Below are 22,557 nucleotides of genomic sequence, written 5' to 3'. Positions count from 1 at the left end.
GATGAGCTGTATTAATTCAAAAGGTCAATAAAGCAAACAGCTCACTTGTGCTCGCGGACTACAGGACGGCTCTCTACACCATCATCTGCTCTCAGCAGTTCTCTAAGCACAAAGCTGCTTACAGAATGGCAGCAGCAAAGGTGCTTCCCACACGCGCCTGGTGACCTGGATTTGCCCCCTGGAGTCTAGGTAAAGGTCAAAGGAGGACTGACTCCTTGAAGTTGCCCTCTGACCTTTGAACATGTGGGGACACCCACACACGTGCAGACATCGTGTGCACACGCACAAATAACAGAAAATAAAAATACTTTTAAATTAACAGTTAACATTTTCAAAAAGCTAAAAGAGGTCTAACGATGTTGCTCAGTGGGTAGTGTTTGCCTAGCGCTCCTGAGTGCCTGGCTTTCCTCCTCAACAGCATGGAAATCAGGTGGTGGCACTTGCCTGTGATCTTAGTACTTGGGAAGGGGAGATAGGAGGATCGCATGTTCAGGGTCATCCTTGGCTACAAAGTGAATTTGAGGCCAGCTTGGGCTATGCAAGACCCTGTCTCTGAAAGAAAAGAAAGCAGGTAACTCAGGTTTGTGTCTGTTTGCTTGTTTGTTTTTTTATCTGAGACAGGCTCTCACAATGTAACTTTGGCTCGCTATTAATGTATACCAGGCTAGCTTGGAGCTCAAAAGATCTATTTGCCCCTGCCTCTTGAGTACTGGGATTAAAGGTTTTTGCTACCAGATCCTGCAATTTAGAATTTTCTGTTTCACTTTATTTTCCTCTCGAAATTATAATTTTGGTCCACAAAATCTCAATAATACTAAGTACCTTTTGTCTGAACATTTTGAAAAGATAACAAATAAAGACTTTTTTGTTGTTGTTGTTTAGTATTTGTTTTCCAAAAAAGGATTCCTATTTCACAAACTAACCTTTACATTGTTCCTTTTTTTCATTCACACTTTTTTTTTTACATTTTGGAGAGGCGGTCTTACACAACCAGTGTCGACCTTGTGCGGGGGAGGATGTCCTTGAACTCCGGATTCCTCTGTGCCTTCATTTCCCAAGTGCTGACTTCAATACTACTTTGGTAGTGTATTATTAAACGTCTTTCAGGTCAACCATTTAAACACATATTTTATTCTTTTAAACTAACTGCAGTCCCCCTGGGGCAGCACAAACAGGCAGGTGCTTCAACCCTTGGGCTTGAGAAGCGCGCGCTGCGCCCCAGGCCTCTCGCTGCTGTGGGCGTGCGGTGCATTCCGCGCTCCTGCAGTTGGACAGAAACAGTGCACACCGTCTCCCCGGTCGGAGCGCTGGCGGCCGGCTGCTGGACAGTCCGACAGACGGAAGCTCTCAGAGGCGCGTGGACCAACCAAAGACCGAAACCGGCGATTAAATCTCATGGACGGACCTGGCGCCCGCCAGGGGGCGACCGAGCGCCAAGTCTGCCTTACGGCGCCTGCGCCTCAGACTCCGCCTTCCCGGTTCCGCGCATGCGTGGCGCGGCTTTAGGCTGACGGGAGTCAGAAGATGGCGGCGTCCGCAGTTTGCCGGGCGGCCTGTTCCGGGACGCAAGTGTTGCTTCGCACCCGCCGCTCGGTGAGGTGGCGGCGAGGACGTTGGGCTGCAGGGCTCAGGGCATCTTCACACAAATGAGGAGCAGGCTGTTAGCAGTGGCGGGTCGGAGTGGAGAGGTCGCGGGGTCAGGCCGTGGGAAGGTCACGGTGGAGGGCGGGGATGGGTATGTTCTCGGGCTTGGGCGTGAGAGCCGGGGTCCCGCTGCAGGAGGCTTAGAGAGCAGTTCTTACTGTGGTCGCTTTCTTCCGTTAGCCGGCCCTGCTGAGGCCACCTGCCTTGCGGGGTGCAGCAACCTTCGCCCAGGCCCTCCAGAGCCTGCCGGAGACACAGGTTAGCGTGTTGGACAACGGGCTGCGTGTGGCCTCGGAGAAGTCCGAGCATCCTACCTGCACGGTGAGTGGTCGCCAGCCCTCTAGATGGGGCCCGCTGTGTTTTCCCAGGCTGGGATGTGACCTTGGGCTCCAGTCTTCTATGTGTTGGGTGGAGACTGGCTTACTGCCGTGTTTGTCGCTGTACCTGACTTCAACCCTGCCTTAACTTCACAGCGGCAGCCGGCCAGCCAGCATTACGATGCTTACGTAACCAGCACCGGGCTAAATTCTTTTCCAGCTTCTTTTTCCACCCGCAAGAGAAAAGAGACTATTGTCTTTCAATGAAGACAGACAGACAGACACAGAGAGACTGAGACTTCAGGTGGTTTACAGAATGGCATCCAGATCTACTAGACTTCCCACCTAGGCTATGTAATCTGTAGGCTAAACCAGAAATGCACTGCAAGAAATGCCTCTCCAGGGCCAGGAAGATAGCTCAGTGAGTAAAGAGCTTGTGACCAAAGCACGAGGACCTAAATTATGGATCCCTAATGTGGTGATTTGGGTTTAACCGCTACTGAGGAGGGTGGAGACTAGTGAGTCTTGTCTGATTTTTATTTTTCATTGTATGAGTGGTTTATCCATACCATGTGTGTACATGATGCCCACAGAGCCATGAAGAGGACATCAGATCCCCTGGAACTGGAGTTACAGGTGGCTGTCAGCTATTGGTTACTGGGAATTGAACCTGGGTCCTGTGGAAGAGCAGCCAGAGCTCTTAACCTCTTCACCACCTCACCATCCCACATACACATATTTAAAAATAAAGTTCTCCCCCCTCCCTCCCCATTTTTTCAAGACAGGGTTTCTCTTTGTAGCCTTGGCTGGCCTGGAACTCTGCAGACCAGGCTGGCCTCCAACTCAGATCTGCCTGCTCCTGCCTCCTAAACTCTGGGATTAAAGGCATGCACCTCCAATGCCTAGCTCAAAATAAAAATCTTAAAAAACAAAGAAACAAAAAACTCAGAAAACAAACCAAGGTGGAGAGTAATAAGGGAAAACATGCAATTTCCTCCACCCTCCATAGAAGTTTGTATGGTGGACACACACACACACACACGCACAAACATATACATACAAGAAATAAATGCCTCTGGAAGACTGGGAATGTACCTGAGATGGAGCCTTTGCCTACGGAGTGTAAAGCCCTGAGCTTGATACACAGCACTGAAGGAAGGAACAAACATGCTTTTGAAGACTACAGTGAATTCGATGATTACCCCAAAATAGTTGCAAATCTGGAGTCTGATGGATTGCTCTGTGGTTATGAGGGCTGGCTGCTCTTGCAGAGGACCAGCTTTCAGTTCCCGCTTCCAAGCACCTGTAACTCTAGCTCCAGGAGATCTGACACCTTCTGGCCTACCCCACTTCTAGTCTCCCTGTGTATATGCATACATTTGGAATACACACACACACACACACACACACACAACATATTTTATTTAAAATTGCAAATTTGGCTGGAGAATTGACTCTGGTTTATAGTTCTTGTGCTCTTTCAGAAGACCTGGGTTTGATTCTGAGCACCCACACTGGCTCACACCCATCTATAACTCCAGTCCCACGGGATTCTGCTCTCTTTTTTTGACCTCCACAGGCACTAGGCACATACATCGTAATGTGTACATACATGCAGACAAAGCACTCACAAACGTAAAACAGTAAATGTAGAAGTCAAGAACCCTCAAAATAGAGTCAAAGATTGAAATCTTTACTAGGTGTTTGAGAAAACTCCCAAGAGTCAATCCTCCCAACACATTTAGTAGGGCTAAAGTGTTGTTTTTCAAGACAGGTTTTCTCTGTGTAGCCCAGGCTGCCCTGGCACTCACTTTGTAGACCAGGCTGGCCTCAAGCTTACAGAGGTCTGCCTGCCTCTGCCTCCCAGATGTTGTGCTTGGAGGTGTGTGCCACCACTGCCTGGCTAGAGCTATTTGTTTTTGTTGGCTGAGTCTGTCAATTTTCCAGGAACAGTGTCCTGTGATATAAATTATTACTAAACACATGACATGGTGGAAGGTAATTTCCTTGCTACGCAGAACAGCCTCAGAACCCACTAATAAAGCTTAGTAAATCCTGTTGTATTCCACAGACTCTGAGACGCTATGATTGTGCTTTGTTAGCTACAAGTCAAAGGATGCTGTGGATTAGATAGATTAAGGTGAATTTTTGGGGCTAGAAAGATGGCTCAGTGGTTAAAGACACTGACTGTACAATGATGAGAACAGGAGTATTATTCCAGCACCCAGGTGATGAGCTGGGAGTCCTGCAAAAGCCTGCAACTCCAGCTTTGAAGGATATGGTGTCCTTCTGGCCACCATTTGCCCACAGGCTCCTGCACCTACACATAGGTGCACACACAAAGTAAAATGCATACAGAATGGTGTATCAACATCTGTTTGCAAAGCATGTGAAAAACTTAAGTGACTAAATAATAAAAAGCTGGACTGTGTGGGTAAGTAGTATGTTTCTCAGCACAGGAGGAGGCTGTTTATCATTCTTGCATGCCTGTAATTCTGTTACTTGAGGGGTGAGGGTAGGAGGATCCAGAATTCAAGGCCATCTTCAGCTACAGAATGAATTCCAAGGCCAGTCCGAGCTATATGACACCCTCTCACAAAAAGAATATTAAGATGTGTACACTGTAGGTAGAAGAAGGTGGACCTGAATTCAAGGCCAGCCAGAGCTACATAATGAGACCCTGCGTCAAAAATTGAAAGGAATATTAAGATTCTTATTCTGGAGCATGGTGGAAGGGGTGGCAGAAAGGATGGTGATTAAAAACTTGTACTGCTTTTGCGGAAGACTCAAGTTCTGTTCCTAGCCTCCACGTCAGGTGGCTCACAAATGACTATAACTCTAGCTCCAAGGGTTCTCCACAGGTACCTCTACTCAGTGTGCACCTATTCAGAACATCTGTGTTTAAAAAGACAATTGGGTGGTAGGAGGACACCTGGTACTTAGTATATTCCATATAAGAACCTAAAATTTATTTTAGGTCTGTCTGGAGATGTGCATCAGTGGTAAAGTAATTGCTTATAATTCATAAGGCTTTTCATTTAATCCCCACTACTGAAAAATTATTAAGTGTTAATAAAGACAGGCACAGTGGCATGTACCTATTGTCCCAGGCATTTGAGAGGTCAATGAAGATTGCTTCAACCCGGAAGTTCAGGACCAGCCTAGCAACGTGGTGTGATACGTGTCGAAAAGTTACTGAACCATTCCAGGGTCTCGCTGTGAAAGTTACCTTCTCTTTGCTTTTGAGACAGGGTCTCACTATGTGATCCTGACTGGCCTAGAACTTGCTGTGCAGACCAGGCTGGCTCTGAATCTGCTTCAATACCACTTTAAAATGATGAAATGCAAAATATTTAAGCCAATAGCTTCCTCCCCTGATGAAAGAATAAAATCATCAGAACAAAGGCAAAGGGGTAAAATTTTGTCTTTTTTGAGACCGGGTTTTACTATGTTGCACAGGCTAGCCTTGAGCTCTTTTCTGCCTTCCAGAATGCTGGAATTACAGATGTGTGACAGATATCTCACTTAGCTTGCGTATGATTCTTAGAATGTAGAAAATAAACTGCTGTCTGCAAATGATAGGCTTCATGTATAGAAAAAAATAGAATTACCTAAAAATTACAGTTTATGGAGCCAAATAAATGGGCACAGCTGAGAATACAGCAGGGGGAATTTCTGTGCTTTCAAGGCCAGTTAGGCTTCAGAGCATGACAGTGTCTCAAAGATAAACACCAAAAATGTTCTTGGCTGTTTCTGATAACCCATGAGGGAATAGGGCAGGTAAGAGGTGAGGCAGTGTGATAAGTCACTCGGTACCTTCCCTGTCTGTGGGCCCTCCTGTCTCTCTGATTGTCAGGTTCTTAATGGAGCATACCAACTCTGAGGACTTACAGGAAACCCATGCTGAGTTACTCAGGGTGTTCTGGGACTGGGAACTAGGCTGATTTGGTGGTTTCTTGTCCAGGTGGGGGTGTGGCTTGATGCTGGCAGCCGTTATGAGACTGAGAAGAACAATGGAGCAGGATACTTTTTGGAACATATGGCTTTCAAGGTAAGTCTTGTGAAGTCCATGTTTTCCTGCAGATTAGGGCACCTATCCAGAAGGCCAAAGTTTGAAAAGTTAGTTTCCTGATTGTGAATCTTTTAGGGCATAATCTTTGTCTACCCTCCTTCCTTCGTAGAAGGAGCAAGTTTTTTTGTTTTTTTTTTTCTGAGTGAGTGCTTATCTGATGAGCCCTGTGTGAGGTCCCACCTCCACCCCCAGGTTGCAGTCTTTCACAGGAGGGAAAGACAGTGGCAGAGACTTGGAACAGCTAATCACATCACGTCCACAGTCAAGAGCAGAAAGGATTAGACGAAGGATACTGCTTGCTTGCTGCTATGCTCCCTAGAGAATGGTGATGGCCACAGACCAACCTGATTAGATAATCCCTGAATCTCTCCAGGGAGGGTTGGAGAGATGACTCAGAGCTTAAGAGCACTGGTTGCTCTTCCAGAGGACCCAGTTCAATTCCCAATACCTACATGGCGACTTACAACTATCTGTAACTCTAGTTACAGAGGATCCAGTACCCTCACACAGACATACATGTAGACAAAGCATCAGTGCACATAGAAATAAAGACTACCCAGTGATTCTAGGTTTTGTCAAGGTGATGGTTAAGACTAACGATCACACTAGGCTTGTCGCATGCCTTTGTACATAGGAACTTAATGAACTTGCACATGTATGCATGTACATTAAATAACAGGTTTGCAGGCATGGCCATGTTTTCTTGCTTGTAATGTCACACACTAGTAGGTTACATACATCATACTAGTAGGTTACATACATTTGTTTGTAAGTGGCAAAAAAATTGAGGCAAGTTACTGGGCGTGGTGGTGCACCTTTAATCCCAGCACTCAGGGAGACAGAGGAAGGCAGGTCGATGTGAGTTTGAGGGTAGCCTGGTCTACAAAGTTAGTCCAGGACAGCCAGGGCTACACAGAGAAACCCTGTCTCTAAAAACAATAACACAAAAATGGAGGCAAGTCTGTGGTGTGGGTGGGATGTAGAGCCAGAATGAACGACCCAGCCACTTATGTTGTCACAGATACTTACACAGGTGTGGGTTTTTTGTTGTTTGGTTTTTGGTTTTTTATTTGGTTTGGTTTTTGGTTTTTCTGAGACAGGGTTTCTCTGTGTAGAACTGGTTGTCCTCCAACTCAAAAGTCATCTGCCTGCCTCTACCTCCCTGAGTGCTGGGATTAAAGGCATGTGCCACCATGCCAGTTGCAGGTGTGTGTGCATTGTACATTTGAGTGTGTGTGCCCTGAGGTAGCACCATGAGACAGTTACATGCCTTACATGCACAGAAGTGGCTGCTAACATACATGAGTGAATACTCTGGGTGGGAGAACAAGTCACTTGAACCATGGCTGTCAGTAAGGAGACATGGGGTACTGGAAAAGTTAGGCTTTTGGGTGAACTCTGGTTATTAGGCAACACTTGCTGCAACCATACTGTTCTCCTGTCACTGATGGTCTCCATCCTTTGGCCGGTGCTGCTCTCACTCAGCTGAGGGCCTACATGATGTGATACATGCATACAGACTGCTGGGGGAGGTATGTGCTGGGGTTTCAACCTTTGAAGGCAGGATCCTGTACTCAGTGACTCCTGGTTAGTGTTCTTTTTTTTTTTTTCCTTTTTTCTTTTTTTAATATGTACCATGTATTTACCTATTTGATCTCTTGGCTGGGGTTATAGATGGTTCTGGGCTAATATATGGGTGCTGGGAATTGAACCTAGATCCTCAGCAAGAGCAGCAAGTACTGTTAACCTTTGAGCTATCTTTTCAGCCTCTGATTGGTCCTCTTGGTATCTTATTCCAGGGAACAAAGAATCGGCCTGGCAGTGCCTTGGAGAAGGAGGTAGAGAGTATGGGGGCACATCTTAATGCCTACAGCACTCGGGAGCACACTGCTTATCTCATCAAGGCGCTGGCCAACGATCTGCCAAAAGGTAACAGCTGCAGGAAGGCGTGAGCACAGAGGGCAGGTGTTCAGGAATGCAGAAGTCAGGCTCCCTAGAGCTGCAGGACTTTCCATAGAGCCAGACTTAGCCATGGGGCTCTGGCCCTGTTACAAAGCACCTAATTCAAACGTATACAACAGTGGGAAATGCCAGGCTTAGGGATTTCTAAAAAATTATTTGATTTTAATTTATGTTCATTAGTGTAAAGATCTCTTGAAATTGGCATTACAGACAGTTGTAAGCTGCCATGTGGATGCTGGGAATTGAACACAGGTCCTTTGGAAGAGCAGACAGTGCTCTTAACCACTGAGGCTTAGAGATTTCATGCTGTCATTATCTGTAAATAAGTCATTTTTTAAACCTTTAAATTGTATATGTGTGTGGAGGTGTATGTTTTTGGTCAGAGGGTAACTTGAAGGAGTCCTTTCTGCCGTGTGGGTTCTGGCACTCAAACTCCGATCATTAGGCTGATGGTAAATGCCCTTATTCACTGAGTCAGCTCTAAAGTTTTTGAGACAGCATCCCATTATGTAGCCCAAGTTGGCTTTGAACTCACTGTGTAGCCCTGGCTGTCCTTGAGCCCTAAGTAATCCTCCTACCCTGGCTTCCTGAATGCTAGAATTAGGGGTGTGCACCACCTCTCTGTTAACACATCCTTCCCATGTCCAGCTGTGGAGCTCCTGGCAGATATTGTACAGAACTGCAGTCTGGAAGACTCGCAGATTGAGAAGGAACGAGACGTGATCCTGCGGGAGATGCAGGAAAATGATGCGTCTATGCAGAATGTGGTCTTCGATTACCTGCATGCCACAGCATTCCAGGGCACACCTCTAGCCCAGGCTGTAGAGGGACCCAGTGAGAACGTCAGGTGAGAGAGAGCTGGTTGAGACTGTGAAATAATACACGCCCCCATCAGCCACATACTCTTCAGGCTGTCTGCTGCCTGTGTTATTTGGTTTTCTAATTTTACCATTTTGAATTGAATTGTTCTATGGTCTTGTTAGCTCTGGGCCCTTCACTTGAATCTTGGACTCTGTTTAGGACAACTTTCTTTGCATGTCCTGACAGTCTAGGGAAGCGAACAGAACATTGAGGTGTCCTTCTGCATACCACTTTGTCCTCTGGTGGGGAGTGTGCCATGAGGAGTGTGCAGCAGCAGGAACCTGTTGTCCCCCCCCCGTCAAAGCCCAGCATCTGCTCACACCTCCCTCGGTGTGTTGCCCTCTGGGTCGTCTGAGATAGGTGACAGGGAAGGGATTGAGAGGGGTGTGTTAAAGCCTGCTCTTCAGAGACACCTTGCCTCTTGTCAGCTACATTTTGTGTGACTCAGCCTGCTGTGGAGTAAGAGGAGTTGACCTGGCTGCATGTCTTACAGGAGGCTGTCACGTGCAGACTTGACCGACTACCTCAAGAGGCATTATAAAGCTCCTCGAATGGTGCTGGCTGCAGCTGGAGGTGAGTGATGGGCTTGCTGAAGCCCTGGACAGGTGACCCACACCTTGCTTATCCATGCCTCGGTCCTCTGGTTCTGACCAGAGGACTCCAGGGGACTCTGTTCTTGTCCTGACGTTGAGGTATGTGATTCTTCTATGCTTTAGGATGGAACAGGAGCCCATTTTGCTGCTACCACTGGACCTGGCCACACAAGGCTGTTCCTACTGTAGTGTGTGCCTCAGTTTGGCTGCCAGCTCCTGCCTAGACCTCACCTAGGCCTAGAATACCCTGTTTGTGGGCCAGTGGAAGACACATGGGCTTATTCTTTAGAGCCTTGCCAGTGGGTACCAGAGATACTGCCTGTGTGATAATATGCATGTGATAGTGACTGGGACCACCTTAGAAGAGAGGCACAGAATTACAGCAGAAGTTTTAGTGGGAGCTTATAGTTAGAGGTATGTGGAGAGCACATGTCACTCAAACAAATTTCTAAAAGGTGGTAGTTGTCAGTGGGGAACGCAGGCTAAGGGAAAGGTGGCCTGCTATTACTCTAAGGCTTGCTCTGCTGCTGGATGGGGTTAGAGGAAGGCAGGCTAATTAGGACAGTGTGACAGGGACCCAGTGGGAGACAGCAGGAGCAGGGGGAGTCTTAGCAGGGTTAGGGCAGGCTGTCTCTCATGGTGCTCACCTGTCAAGGTGTGCCCTCGGGCTTCTGAAGGAGACAAGGCATCTGGCACAGAGTCCTGCTCTAAGGCATGGGTGATGTTACTTGTACTCAGCCTCAGCTGTCCAGGCTCCAGGGTGAATCATGGCCTGCAGGAGCACCTCCTTCAGGGCCATCAGCCATGTCTGTGTGATAGAGCTTGAGGGAAGGACAAAGCAGCCATGTAGCCCTGGGCTCAGGGCATGCCAGTTCCCTCATGCAGGTGAGATGACGCATCTGGGGTGAGAATCAGTACTTGTGTCATATGACGGACCATTGCCTTTTTTGTCCATTTTTCTTATTTACTTTTCTATTATATTTATGTGTGTGTGTTTGTGTGTGTGTGTGTGGTGTGTGGATTGCGTGTGGACGTCCAAGGACAACTTGTGAGAGTTGGTTCTTTCCTTCTACCATGTGGGTCTCAGAGAGCAAACTCAAAGTCATCAGATTTGGCAGCAGCTGCCTTTCCCTGCTTTTTATGTATGTGACTGTGTATGTCTGTATGCCACAGGCATGAGGGTGCTCGTGGAGGCCAGAAGGTGGTTAGCTCCCCTGGAGTGAGTTACTTGGAGTTCTGAGCTCCCTGACGTTGGTGCTGGGACCTGGACTCAGGTCCTCTGGAAGAACAGGAAGACACTTAACTGCTGTGCCTTCTCTTCAGCCCCACTCTTATTTGTGGTGCTGAGATTGGACCTAAAGCAAGAGCTCTAACCACGCAAATATAATTTCTAAAAGATTTATTTATGTGTATGAGTGTCTTGCCTGCCTGTATGTCTGTGTACCACATGTGCCTGGTGTTCACAGAGGTCAGAAGAGGGCATCAGATCTAGAACTGGAGTTACAGATGGTTGTAAACTGCCATGTGGGTGTTAGGAACCAGTCCCTGGTCTGCAAGAACAAGTGTTCTTAACTGCTGAGCCATCTCTGCTCTTTTGCTCTGTGGAGTCTATCTTGTCTTTGAGACAGCTCTGTCAGTGGATCCTCCTTTTCCCTCAACCTGTTCTAATGGCATGTTTTCACTGAGACAGGACGTGGAAGTCCTGCTTCTCTCTGATTTCCTCTCACCAGTGCCTGGACTCTGGGCAGCCACTAACAGCACTCTGTTCCCCACAGGGTTGGAACACGGGCAGCTGCTCGACCTCGCCCAGAAGTACTTCAGCAGCATCTCTCGGGAGTATGAAGAAGATGCCGTACCTGTTCTATCTCCGTGTCGCTTCACTGGCAGTGAGGTGTGCTGCCTGGTTGCGGGGTTGGTGTTCTGAGCTGGGGACGTCTGGGAGGACCCTTGCGTGTATGGTTGTCTTTGTGGTGTCTTTGTCCTTGGGAATTGACCAGAGGTCCAGCATCTCCCATCCTTTCTGTTTGCCCAGGAGGTCTGGTTGCCTCTCAGCCTTGACATGTATTCTTTCAGATCCGCCATCGCGATGATGCCCTGCCTTTGGCCCATGTGGCCATTGCAGTAGAAGGACCTGCCTGGGATAACCCAGACAATGTGGCCCTCCAAGTGGCCAATGCCATCATAGGCCACTATGACTGCACTTACGGTGGTGGAGTGGTAAGTGCCAGGAACAGGCATGGCTACTTGCCCTCAGGGAGGAGAGGGTGCTGGGTTGTCTGAAGAGCTGTGAAGCTTAGGTTATGTGCCACAGATATGAGGGGTACTTTTGATCCTTGTTTCTGGCAGCACCTGTCCAGCCCACTGGCTTCCGTGGCTGTAACTAACAAGCTTTGCCAGAGTTTTCAGACCTTCAACATCTCTTACTCTGATACTGGGTTGCTGGGTGCACACTTTGTCTGTGATAGAATGAACATTGATGACATGATCTTCTTCCTGCAAGGCCAGTGGTGAGTGTCAGCTCAGTATTGCTTCGTGAGATGGGGGTGTTTGGCCAGGATAGTAGGAGGCTAAGGGACAACACCCTGTCTCCCAGAATGACCATCATTTCAAACTCCCACCTGCTTTAGGATGCGCCTATGCACCAGCGCTACAGAGAGTGAGGTGATTCGGGGCAAAAACATCCTCAGGAATGCCTTAGTATCTCATCTGGATGGTGAGTCCTGCCTCCCTGGAGAGAGGAGTGACCACAGTGACTCAAGCTATAGTGTGGCCAGGGTTAGAAAGGAGAACCTTGGCCATGTATGGTATTTCACATTTACAGTTCCTGAATTTGGGAGATAAGCCAGGAAGATTAGGAGTTCATGTTTATCCTTAGCTACATAGTTCAGGGCCTGAGGATAGTACATGAGACCATGTCTTAAAAAGAGAGGCTGGGCAAGGCGGCACATGCCTTTATCCCAGCACTCTGGAGACAGAGGCAAGCAGATCTTTAGAGAGGCTATCTTGGTCTACATAGCAAATTCTAGGCCAGCAAAGGCTACAAAGCAAGGTTTTGCCTTAAAAGAAAACAGAAGGAGAATAGGAGAGGGAGGAAAAGAAGACTTTAAGGCCACACCTACCTTGCCATCCCATATGCAGGTATTTGGAGCTTCAGGTACAAATGGAGGTAGCCCAGGTCAGTAGGCCACTACTGTTGTTGTAGCAGGTTGCTATGGAAATAAAGGTTGTAATCTGGGGCCAGAGCCTGGTCCTAGAGTCTTTGTGGGTTCAGGATTGGACTGTGCAGACCTTTAAACTTTTCCTCTTCCCTTGAAGGCACCACCCCAGTGTGTGAAGACATTGGTCGCAGCCTCCTGACTTATGGCCGCCGCATCCCTCTGGCTGAGTGGGAGAGCCGGATTGCGGTAATTGGAATCCTGGAAGAGAGTCTGGAGCCGTAGGCTAGTGGGCCTCTGCAGCGTTGGAGTTGAAATCTGATATAACAAAAAATGCTCCCATAAACATGTCTGTTATCCAAGGCAGCTGCCACTTGCAGGGGTGGGGTTAATCATAGAGGTCCTGATGTTGGGGGACATGGGGAGAACCCCGCTAGGCACCCTTTGGGGTAGAGGAACAGCTCCAGAAGGTGTGGTCCGACTCAAGAAAGTCGGGCTGGGAGTGCCCAGTGGCTGTCATTCGCGGTTCTCTCTGCTTCCCCCTACAGGAGGTGGATGCTCACATGCTGCGGGACATTTGCTCCAAGTACTTTTATGACCAGTGTCCAGCAGTGGCTGGATATGGTAAGTAGTCTGGAAGGCCTGCCCGTGGTCACTCTCTCCAGGCCATTCTCTTGGCCTCCCCTCCCGCCCCTGTTCCCCCATTCCCAGCTTACACTTCGAGGAGGAAGTTGAGGCTCTCTCCAGTAACCCGGCTGCCAGGGAGTTCTTTTTCAGAAAACATGTCCAAACGGTTCCCCGACTCCCTGCCAAGCTACTTCCATTAATACCCCCATGCTCCCCCCCCCAGCCCACCAGGTAACAGGTACCCTGCATGTGGGGTGGGGCTGCCAGGGCCAGAGCGTGAAAGGACAGGCTCTGCACCCTGGGGAATGCGCTCTTCCTCTTTCACTCAAAGCCTGTCTTGTGCTGCTCTGGGCAGCCACTCTGAGCTGGGAGTGGCGCAGGGCCAGGTGTCCCTGTGCAGGCCAGGCACTCCACCCTGACTCCCCACCCTATCCCCACAGGCCCCATTGAGCAGCTCTCAGACTACAACCGGATCCGTAGCGGCATGTTCTGGCTGCGCTTCTAGGCAAGAAGTCTGTGCAGGCAGGCAAGAGGGTGGGGCCAGGGACTGGGGGTCCCTGCCACAAACACCACTCCTGCTTAGACGCTTGCAGCCAGTTACCACCAATAAAGTCCTATTGAGAATTGTGTTGTCCTTTCTTTACTATTGGCATGGAATCCATTGGCAGCAAAGACTTCCCTCACATTCTACAGCCTCTGAATCCTTCCGCCTTCCCCTAGTCTCTTGTGTCCTCAGCCAGGGGCAAGCATGGAGGCTGCACCAGAGGCCGGAAGCCTTTGATGCTTGTAGGGAGTTTGCCCAGATGTTTCCACTCAGCTACATGGGGACATTCCTCAGTGAGCCTGTCCCAGGAATGGGATGTGGGAGTTCGTGGAAACTACAGGCCCAGCCTGTGCCCTTTTGAGGTCCCAGTGTGGAAACTAGGAGCTTATGTGGGAAACCCTTCACTGAAGACTGTACAGAGCCACCCTGGGTGCCCTCTGTTTGCTGGGATGGACTAGGAGGGGCCACTAGTGTCCCAGAGGAAGCTGCTTCTGTTTACTGTGGGTTATAGAGAGGATAGCCTGGGGCACAATGTTCTGATTTGCTTTCAAACTGCTGTCTGGACAGGCAAGGCAAGAATCCTTTGCCGCTATTTGCCGCTGACTCAGGCTCCAAGAATAGCCCTGAGCTCAGTGGGGCCCAAGCCCACTCCCTCCTCTAGGTCTGTCCTAGGCAAGTCCTGAGTTGTCCTAGAGATCCCTTCCCCATTTTCTAGAGGCAGCCAGGACCTAACCCTCACCTAAGGAAACTCCGAGCTGCTTTTTCCTTCTGCTACCCCTCTGGGAAAAGTGTGGGCTGGTGTGCCTCAGTTCCTGTACTCCCCAGGCTTCTATGAGATCCCTGAGGAGGCCTGAGCATTTTGAATTAGTGAGCAAGATTCTGGACAGTTTGTTGAGACGGGCTATTCAGAAGTCTTCCCAACACCCTCTGGTGAAAGTAGCCAACGAGCCTTGGCTCTTAGGCTGTGAGTTGTTAGGGCAGGTCATCCTTCTGTGTGACCATCTGGAAGGAAACTGCTGCTAACACAACTCAGATGGGTCCAACCCTGGGTTTGTGTGGAGATGGAGCAGGCCAGGGGACGAGTCCTTATGTATTGCACTCATGGTAGATCTGACTTCTAAGCCCGTGTCTGACCTACAAATATGCTGGGCAGGAGAGAGCTGGAGCTGCTGGGACTTGGATTCCGCACATTCATTTCACCTTTTCTCCAGAAACATGTCAGGCAGGTGCCCTGCTGGCGATTGAGAAGAGTAATAACTTGGTAGGTAGGAGCTGTGAATTAGCATGGGGACTGGGCTGCGTTTCTGTGGCAGTCCACAAGAGTCTGGTTATGATCAGGGCCATTGGGAGACGTGAAAGTACAAGCAGGCCATATTCCCAGTATATAGGGAGAGGCAGAGGGAAGGGGGGATCAGAGGACAGTCTGCCCAGTTGGGGTGAGGAGTTTGGAGGTATTGGAGGTACTATGGCATATGGACCCTGGTGCCATCTGGCTAACCATGACAAGCCAGGGAAGCATGAGGGGAAAGGTCACTCTGGGGACTCCACTGTCTTGATGGAAGAGGTGCAGGTAGGCACAGGTCTCCTGTATTGTCGATAAGGCTGCAAACTTGCCAGGGTGCTGTAGGCAAGGCCTTAGAGGGCCACACCCTGTTCATGAAACTTTTGGCTGCTATTGACCTAGTCATCTCCAGCCTTCAGCCTTCTCAGTCCCCTCCCTTGACCCTGCACTGAGTCTTTAGTTGAGGGGCACTCCAGGCCTGGTGAGGTTTGCTTTGGTGCCAATACTTTTAAGATGGGCCTCCTATCTTCCCTAAAGGCCAAGCCCACATGTACATGTATGTCCGTACTGTATATGCCATCTTTGTCTTGCCTAGTTCTCTACTGCCCTCATCAGGAGCATACCTCCTAGGGACGGGAGGCCTGGGACACTGCCGAGGAGACCCTGATATTGGGAAAAGTTTCTAAGACCTGTGAAGACACAGCACTATGTCCTGGGAGGGTCCTGGGAGTGGGAGTCTTCAGCAACAAGGGACGCTGCAGTTTTCCTGACCACAGGGAAATGGTGGATGGTCCCCAGCACCCTGAGGTTTGGCCATGCAAGAAAACTCTCAGCCCTGGGCAGGCCTAATGGAAACATCTTTCCACTTAGCCTGTGGACCTGAACGTGATTGCAGGACCAGGCATATGAGAAGCAGCCCAGCGGCAATGGTGAATGAAGACGTCCTTTCTGTGCTGTGCTGGACTATACAGGACTGGCTAGAAAACAAAGGGGATGGCCAGTATGGGGTCGAGTTTTCTCAGGGCTGTCTGTCTTAACGTCACCCACCTAGTAAACCTACATGTATAACTAAAGACCTCATTAGGAAAGTGGGTTTGTGCATGGGGATAGGGAATGACTGTCCATGCAGAGGATTGAGAGGGGGTCAGTTAGGAAGGGGAAAGTTAGATACCTGGAGACAATGAGGAAAGGAAATGGTCATAGGCTCACCCCGGCTTAGTCCGGGAATTGAGTAAAAAGGGTCTACAAGAGTAGGGTGGAGGAGGGGATTCCGGCAGGCCAGAATGAAGGGACGTAGGTGAGGAGCCTGGCCTGAATCATGGATGGTCCCTGCTAATGAAAACATGGGCATCAGGAGGGGGATTCCTGAGAGATGAGCTGTCAGCATGGGTGGTCCTCCCCTCCACATATGGACAACCCTCCCTCTCCACAAACACAGCTGGATGGCATCTGTCTAGGGCTGGTTGAAAACTTAGTAGGGAGTGAGGGGCTTTGGAATGGACGATAATAAGCACGACACAGGTCTTTTCCAAAGCAGGAATGTATTGCTTAGATCCAGCCCAGGGAGATCTTAGGGTCCCTAAGGTAGTCCCAGTGTTTCCCATTTGCTGGGGGCTGCCCTGCTGGCCATAAAGGTTAGGGTGTGGCTCAGGAGGTCCATCAGACAGAAGCACGGCTGATTCACAGGATTTGCGTTTGTCAGGACCTATGGCCTGAGGCCTTGTCTGGGCACCCCACCGGCTTGGGGTGAGTCAGCCGCAGCTGCAGTATGTCCTACATCGGGCTGCTACCCCTATGGTCTGCAGAGACCTGTCCACACTTCAGAGAGCAGCAATGACTTCATTGTCACTCCAACTAAAACGCAGTCCAGGCTTGTAACCCTAAGGGAGGTTGGGGGTTCTCTCTCAGCATCTGTCAAAAACCTGGGTGATTCCCAGAAGCCATGGGACGGAGCCTTGCCCTTAATTGTGTCATATCTTAAATCCCGGAGAAGTGGGGTGGGGGAAGCAACCTCTGGGGAGGTGGGTGAGGGCGGGCCGCCTGGTCCCCGCCTGCTGCTCCGCCTCCCGGGATCAGGGACTTTTCTCCTGTGTGCCGGCGGGACTTGCTGCGGCGGCGGCGGGAGCAGGCTGACGCTCAGGCAAGACTAGGACTCGGGATGGGGGCCAGTGGGTTTCCTCCCGCCAAAGGCTCGGGAGACGAGGGGCAGAGGCCGGGGTCCCGGCTGATGGTTTCTATCACCCAGGATGAGCCTGCGGCTCCTGGTCGCTGCGCTCTGCGCTGCCGAGGTCCTGGTGGGGGCGCCTGGAGTGTGGGCCCAGACCAGAGATAGAGGTGGGCACATTGCCGGGCTCGGCACCCTGGCACCCATGCATCTACCCAAACTTTATCCCTGACACCTTCCCACCCTGGGCTCCTTCAGACTCTTGGCGGATGCCTCTGATTCTTCCCAGACTCCCTGAATTCCGCTCTGGGCTCCCCTGATTGCCTCCTATCCCATCGGCACCCAAATTCTAGCACCCTAGATGCACACTGAACCCTTTGCCACCGGGCAGCAGTCCCTCTAAGCTGCCCTCAGCCCCAGAGCTGCACCCCAGCTTGCAACTTACCCTCCCCGGCGGTGCCTCAGCCCTCTCGGAGAGGCTCCGCTTGGAGCCCCGCTGTGGCTTGCTCCAGCTCTGGCCGCCACACACCTACCTGGGGCTGCATTTACATACGCAGATGAGGCCTATTGTCTCCCAGTCCCTAAATCCCAGGGACCTCAGTGCCTAGGGGAGGGTGGCTGGATTCCCGGGAAAGGTTGCCAACTCTCCTCCCTGCTTCAGTGACCTGCACACGCCTTTATGCCGCTGACATCGTGTTCTTACTTGACGGCTCTTCATCCATTGGCCGCAGCAACTTCCGAGAAGTGCGAGGGTTCCTGGAGGGGCTGGTGCTGCCTTTCTCGGGGGCAGCTAGCGCACAGGGTGTCCGCTTTGCCGCAGTGCAGTACAGCGACGACCCACGGTGAGCTGGCGTGGGGCCAGGCAGGACCTTAGGCCCCAGGACCCCTTCCTCAGACAGGGGAGGGTCTAGAAACAGGCTTTGGGGAGCCCAGAAAGGCACTAGCCAAGACCTCCTCTGAAGAGAGGTAGGGGTAACTTGGAAGAGTGCCACTTCCCTAAAACACCTGTGTCCTGGGGTGAGGGGTGGAGGGACAGGGTGACTCTGTTTTCTGATGTGGATAGAGGGGGAGGGGGGAAGTCCAGGAGCTCCAGGTGCTGGGTTCCTGTCGGAGGCTCCATGTTAGGGCTCTCTGAGCCCTTCAGCTCACCAGAAAGGTTTTGTTGGGCTAGTGTCCACCATCCTGTAACTGGGCCCTTCCTCCTATAATTATTTAACCAGATAATTGTGTCCCCTCCCCAGGCTGGGGCTCAGCACCCGAGGAGTCTATTAATACGGAGGCCTCAGTGGTCCAGGGCTGGGCTCTCAAGAGGTCTCATCCCAGAGGCCAGGGCTGGAAGAGATCATGACCCCTCGCCTTTTGCTGCCTCATTTCCTCCCCTCAGGACAGAATTCGGTCTGGATGCCCTCGGCTCCGGAGGCGACACCATCCGCGCCATCCGAGAACTCAGCTACAAGGGTGGCAACACCCGCACGGGGGCCGCCCTTCACCATGTTTCTGACCGTGTCTTCCTGCCGCATCTAGCAAGACCTGGCATCCCCAAGGTGTCCCCTAAACCCACCGTGCCTCCAAATGTGCCCCCCAGAGAAATGTCCAAGGCATCCCTGACTGCTCTCGGCATCTATCCCAGGTCTGCATCCTCATCACGGACGGGAAGTCCCAAGACCTAGTGGACGCAGCTGCCCAGAAATTGAAGGCGCAGGGAGTCAAGCTGTTTGCTGTGGGTGAGAACCAAGCGGAGGGGACAGGTCAGTTGGTTGGGGACCGGTCAGAGAAGGAGAAAGCCGCTGAGCCCTGATTGGGCGCCCCCTCAGGAATCAAGAATGCCGACCCCGAGGAGCTGAAGCGGATTGCCTCGCAGCCAACCAGCGACTTCTTCTTCTTCGTCAATGACTTCGGCATCTTGAGGACACTGCTGCCCCTCATTTCGCGGAGGGTTTGCACAACTGCTGGCGGCGTGCCTGTGGCCCTGCCTCGTAAGTTCCCGCCCACCCTGGCTGCCTCGGCCCGGGGGTCCCCATCCTCACCCCTGCCTCGTAAGTTCCCGCCCACCCTGGCTGCCTCGGCCCGGGGGTCCCCATCCTCATCCCAGCCTGGGAGTGCTGACCCGAGACCGCCCCAATTCCATTCACAGCAGATGACCCTCCATCTGGGCCTCGGGACCTGGTGCTGTCGGAGCCGTCTAGCCAATCCTTGCGAGTCCAGTGGACGGCGGCCGGTGGCCCCGTGATTGGCTATAAGGTTCAGTATGCTCCTCTGACAGGGCTGGGACGGCCCCTGCCGAGTGAGCGACAGGAGGTAAGGGTGTCAGCAGTGACTGGTGGCTGCTAAGGGCTTGGCTGGGCTCTCTGAGATGACATCTGGCCCTGGGCAGGTGAACGTCCCGGCTGGGGAGACCAGCACCCGGCTACAGGGTCTCCGGCCCCTGACTGAATATCAAGTGACTGTGGTCGCCCTCTACGCCAACAGCATCGGGGAAGCCGTGAGTGGGACGGCTCGGACCAGTGAGCACTTCTGTCAACCCCTGAGCCCATTCTCCTAACCACCCAGCCCTCAAATCCCTTCCTGCCTTTGGCTTTACTGATCCCCGGTGGGGCCTCCCCCTCCTCCCCCCAGCTGCTGAGGAAGGGCTAGAGCTGAGTATCCAGAACATCACCTCCCACAGCCTCCTGGTGGCCTGGAGGAGGGTGCCAGGTGCCACTGGCTACCGTGTAGCATGGCGGGACCTCAGTGGTGAGTGAGAGGTGTGGGATGACAAAATCATCCATTCCGGAACCCGTAAGACCCCAGGATCTATAAGTCGGGCTCGGTGGTGCACGGCTGTAATCCCAGCACTCGGGGAGGCAGAGGCAGGAGGATCTCTGTGAGTTTGAGGCCAGCCTGGTTTACAAATCGAGTCCAGGACAGCCAAGGCTACACAGAGAAACCCTGTCTTGGAAAGAAAAGAAAAGGACGCACTGAACCCTCTCTGGCCCCCATCCAGGTGGGGTGACCCAGCAGCAGGACCTGAGCTCTGGACAGGGCTCAGTGTTTTTACATCACTTGGAGCCTGGCACGGACTATGAGGTGACGGTGAGCACCCTATTTGACCGCAGCGTGGGGCCTGCCACCTCTCTGACTGCCCGAACTGGTGAGAAGCCTGGGTCCCTTCTTCAGGCTGGGGTGGGCAGGCGGGGCAGGGTGCAGAGGCCACTGACATCTATGTGCCCTGGGCAGACTCTGTTAAGCAGACCCTGCGCCCCGTCATCTTGGGCCCCACGTCTATCCTCCTTTCCTGGAACTCGGTGCCCGAGGCCCGCGGCTATCGGTTGGAGTGGCGTCGTGAGAGCGGTCAGTGCAAGTCGGGGAGCCAGGCAGGCAGGCGGGGCTTGGGGCTTGGCTTCAGCTAACCTGGTCCTGCCGTCCTACAGGCTCGGAGCCACCAGACGTGGTGGAGCTGCCCCCTGATGTGACCCGGCACCAGTTGGATGGCTTGCAGCCAGGCACAGAGTACCGCTTTACCCTCTACACTGTGCTGGAGGGCCGCGAGGTGGCGACCCCTGCCGCTGTGGTTCCCACTGGTGAGGGCTCTGCCGCTCTAGGTGACTGGGAGAGCCTAGCGGCTCCAGCCAGCCTCACAACGTCCTCCCTCACGGCTCTCACAGGGCCAGAGCAGCCGGTGGGCCCGCTGATGAATTTACAAGCCATAGAACTGCCTGGGCAGCGGGTGCGAGTGTCTTGGAACCCAGTCCCCAGCGCCACTGAGTACCGCGTCACTGTACGAAGCACCCAGGGTAAGGCGGAAGCAGCCAGGAGAGTCCCCTTTTTCCAGAGTCCCAGCCTGCAGCTCTCCCCCCCTCCTGCTGGGTTCCTGCAGCCTCCTTTCTCTCTACGTCCTGACAACTGTCAACCCCAGAATGACCTCACAGTCTGCCTTTCCTCTCCTCTACCCCAGCCTGCTCATCTGTTATCTGCACTCTGCCCCTACCCCTGCCATGGCTCATCCTTCTGCATCAACACAGGCTCTGAGACCCACCCTTCTGCTGTCTTTCTCAAGGAAGAGAAGAGGGCCCCCCTGTGGGCACTGTGGCTCAAACCAGCCAGAGCCTGATGCAGTCACTTTCTCTCTCCTTTAAAATACTTATTTATTTATTATGTATACAGTGTTCTGCCTGCATGTACACCGAGACAGGCCATCTCATTACAGATGAGCCACCATGTGGTTGCTGGGAATTGAACTCAGGACCTCTGAAAGAACAGACAGTGCTCTAACCTCTGAGCCATCCCTCCAGCCACCTGGCTCAGTCTCTTGATTCTTTGCCTGAGTGCTCTTCAGACTTCCATGGTCCCCAGTTCCTCACATTCCCACCACCTCCTCATTAAGGGTCCCCCAATACTACTCCTTCACCTCATGACCTCACCCAACACTCACCTTGGTCATCCTCCGTTAGTGTCTGTCGGTGGCTTGTGAACTCACATCACTGTCACAGACTCTCAGCATACTGTCCTAACCCCTATCGTCCAGTGTCCCGGTTCATCGATGACTCCTTTTGTCCTGTCCTTTTGTCCCATGGACCCCTAACCCCACATCGTTTTCTCTCACCGTTTTCACCTCTCCCTGCCCCTCGCCATCCCATCTCCCCACCTCCCATGAGACTCCTTGTCTCGTATCCTTGCTCATCGCTGACTGCTGTTCTGTATCCCTGTGTGATGCTGACCCCGGCCTGCCCACCCTGGCTTTTCCCAGGGGTTGAGCGGACGCTGCTGCTTCCTGGGACTCAGACAGCCTTTGACTTGGATGACGTCCGCTCTGGGATTACCTACACGGTGCGGGTGTCTGCTCGAGTGGGTGCCCGTGAGGGTGACGCCGGCACCCTCACGATCCACAGAGGTGAGCACTTCGGGAGGCTTACAGGGACGACACTCACTTGCTCTTGTCCCCATCTTGACCCTTGACCCCTGCCTTTAATCCCCAGATCCGGAGACCCCACTTACCGTCCCAGGACTGCGGGTTGTGGCATCAGATACAACCAGAATCAGAGTGGCCTGGGGACCTGTCCCTGGGGCCAGTGGATTTCGGATTAGCTGGAGGACAGGCAGTGGTCAGTGTGGAGTGTGTGGGCTGCTTAGGGGAGCTAGCAGGGTGTGTGGAAGTAAGGGGCCGTGCAGAAACCAGGCTGTCATTTCTCTCTGCTCCCAGGTCCGGAGTCCAGCCAGACACTCACCCCAGACTCTACTGCCACAGACATCCTGGGGCTGCAGCCTGGAACCTCTTATCATGTGGCTGTGTCAGCGCTTCGGGGGAGAGAAGAGGGCCCCCCTGTGGTCATCATGGCTCGAACCGGTCAGTGCCCAGC

The 22,557-nt window shown here is 52.0% G+C and overlaps 2 protein-coding genes across 3 annotated transcripts in view; both read left to right on the top strand.

Annotated features, from left to right (window-relative positions):
- The first annotated feature begins 1,436 nt into the window (after nucleotides 1-1,436).
- LOC110565565 (cytochrome b-c1 complex subunit 1, mitochondrial) lies at nucleotides 1,437-13,855 on the top strand. Its single transcript, XM_021663265.2, has 13 exons — nucleotides 1,437-1,593; nucleotides 1,825-1,965; nucleotides 5,926-6,012; nucleotides 7,833-7,962; nucleotides 8,644-8,842; nucleotides 9,350-9,429; nucleotides 11,225-11,340; nucleotides 11,523-11,666; nucleotides 11,796-11,956; nucleotides 12,077-12,162; nucleotides 12,765-12,853; nucleotides 13,153-13,228; nucleotides 13,672-13,855. Exons 1-13 carry the CDS (start codon nucleotides 1,525-1,527, stop codon nucleotides 13,734-13,736), a joined length of 1,443 nt encoding a protein of 480 aa, XP_021518940.1. The 5' UTR covers nucleotides 1,437-1,524; the 3' UTR covers nucleotides 13,737-13,855.
- A 3,225-nt stretch (nucleotides 13,856-17,080) lies between these two features.
- Nucleotides 17,081-22,557, top strand: part of Col7a1 (collagen type VII alpha 1 chain) — a 31,242-nt gene continuing 25,765 nt past the window's right edge. The window contains exons 1-16 of one of the 2 annotated variants that reach the window (XM_021663286.2): nucleotides 17,081-17,197; nucleotides 17,303-17,391; nucleotides 17,883-18,063; nucleotides 18,606-18,765; nucleotides 18,852-18,945; nucleotides 19,036-19,197; nucleotides 19,359-19,519; nucleotides 19,596-19,725; nucleotides 19,838-19,954; nucleotides 20,205-20,351; nucleotides 20,438-20,551; nucleotides 20,632-20,781; nucleotides 20,866-20,994; nucleotides 21,948-22,091; nucleotides 22,177-22,302; nucleotides 22,401-22,544. In XM_021663286.2, coding sequence (XP_021518961.1) covers nucleotides 17,304-17,391; nucleotides 17,883-18,063; nucleotides 18,606-18,765; nucleotides 18,852-18,945; nucleotides 19,036-19,197; nucleotides 19,359-19,519; nucleotides 19,596-19,725; nucleotides 19,838-19,954; nucleotides 20,205-20,351; nucleotides 20,438-20,551; nucleotides 20,632-20,781; nucleotides 20,866-20,994; nucleotides 21,948-22,091; nucleotides 22,177-22,302; nucleotides 22,401-22,544 — 2,047 coding nt within the window. In that variant the 5' untranslated portion in view covers nucleotides 17,081-17,197; nucleotide 17,303. Of the gene's footprint in view, nucleotides 17,198-17,302; nucleotides 17,392-17,882; nucleotides 18,064-18,605; nucleotides 18,766-18,851; nucleotides 18,946-19,035; nucleotides 19,198-19,355; nucleotides 19,520-19,595; nucleotides 19,726-19,837; nucleotides 19,955-20,204; nucleotides 20,352-20,437; nucleotides 20,552-20,631; nucleotides 20,782-20,865; nucleotides 20,995-21,947; nucleotides 22,092-22,176; nucleotides 22,303-22,400; nucleotides 22,545-22,557 lie in introns of both variants that reach the window. The other variant, XM_021663278.2, reaches the window with a different exon arrangement.

This window comes from Meriones unguiculatus, chromosome 6, assembly GCF_030254825.1.
Source record: "Meriones unguiculatus strain TT.TT164.6M chromosome 6, Bangor_MerUng_6.1, whole genome shotgun sequence".
Lineage (NCBI taxonomy): Eukaryota > Metazoa > Chordata > Mammalia > Rodentia > Muridae > Meriones > Meriones unguiculatus.
Note: the sequence above shows the minus strand (reverse complement) of the source record. Positions and strands in the feature narration are given on the sequence as shown.

Bases quoted from the DNA above. Each gene is read 5' to 3' on its own strand.
- LOC110565565 (XM_021663265.2), top strand. From the start codon at position 1,525: ATGGCGGCGTCCGCAGTTTGCCGGGCGGCCTGTTCCGGGACGCAAGTG. The intron at 6,013-7,832 runs GTAAGTCTTGTG...ATCTTATTCCAG, and splicing joins TGGAACATATGGCTTTCAAG to GGAACAAAGAATCGGCCTGG. The intron at 11,341-11,522 runs GTGTGCTGCCTG...GTATTCTTTCAG, and splicing joins GTCGCTTCACTGGCAGTGAG to ATCCGCCATCGCGATGATGC.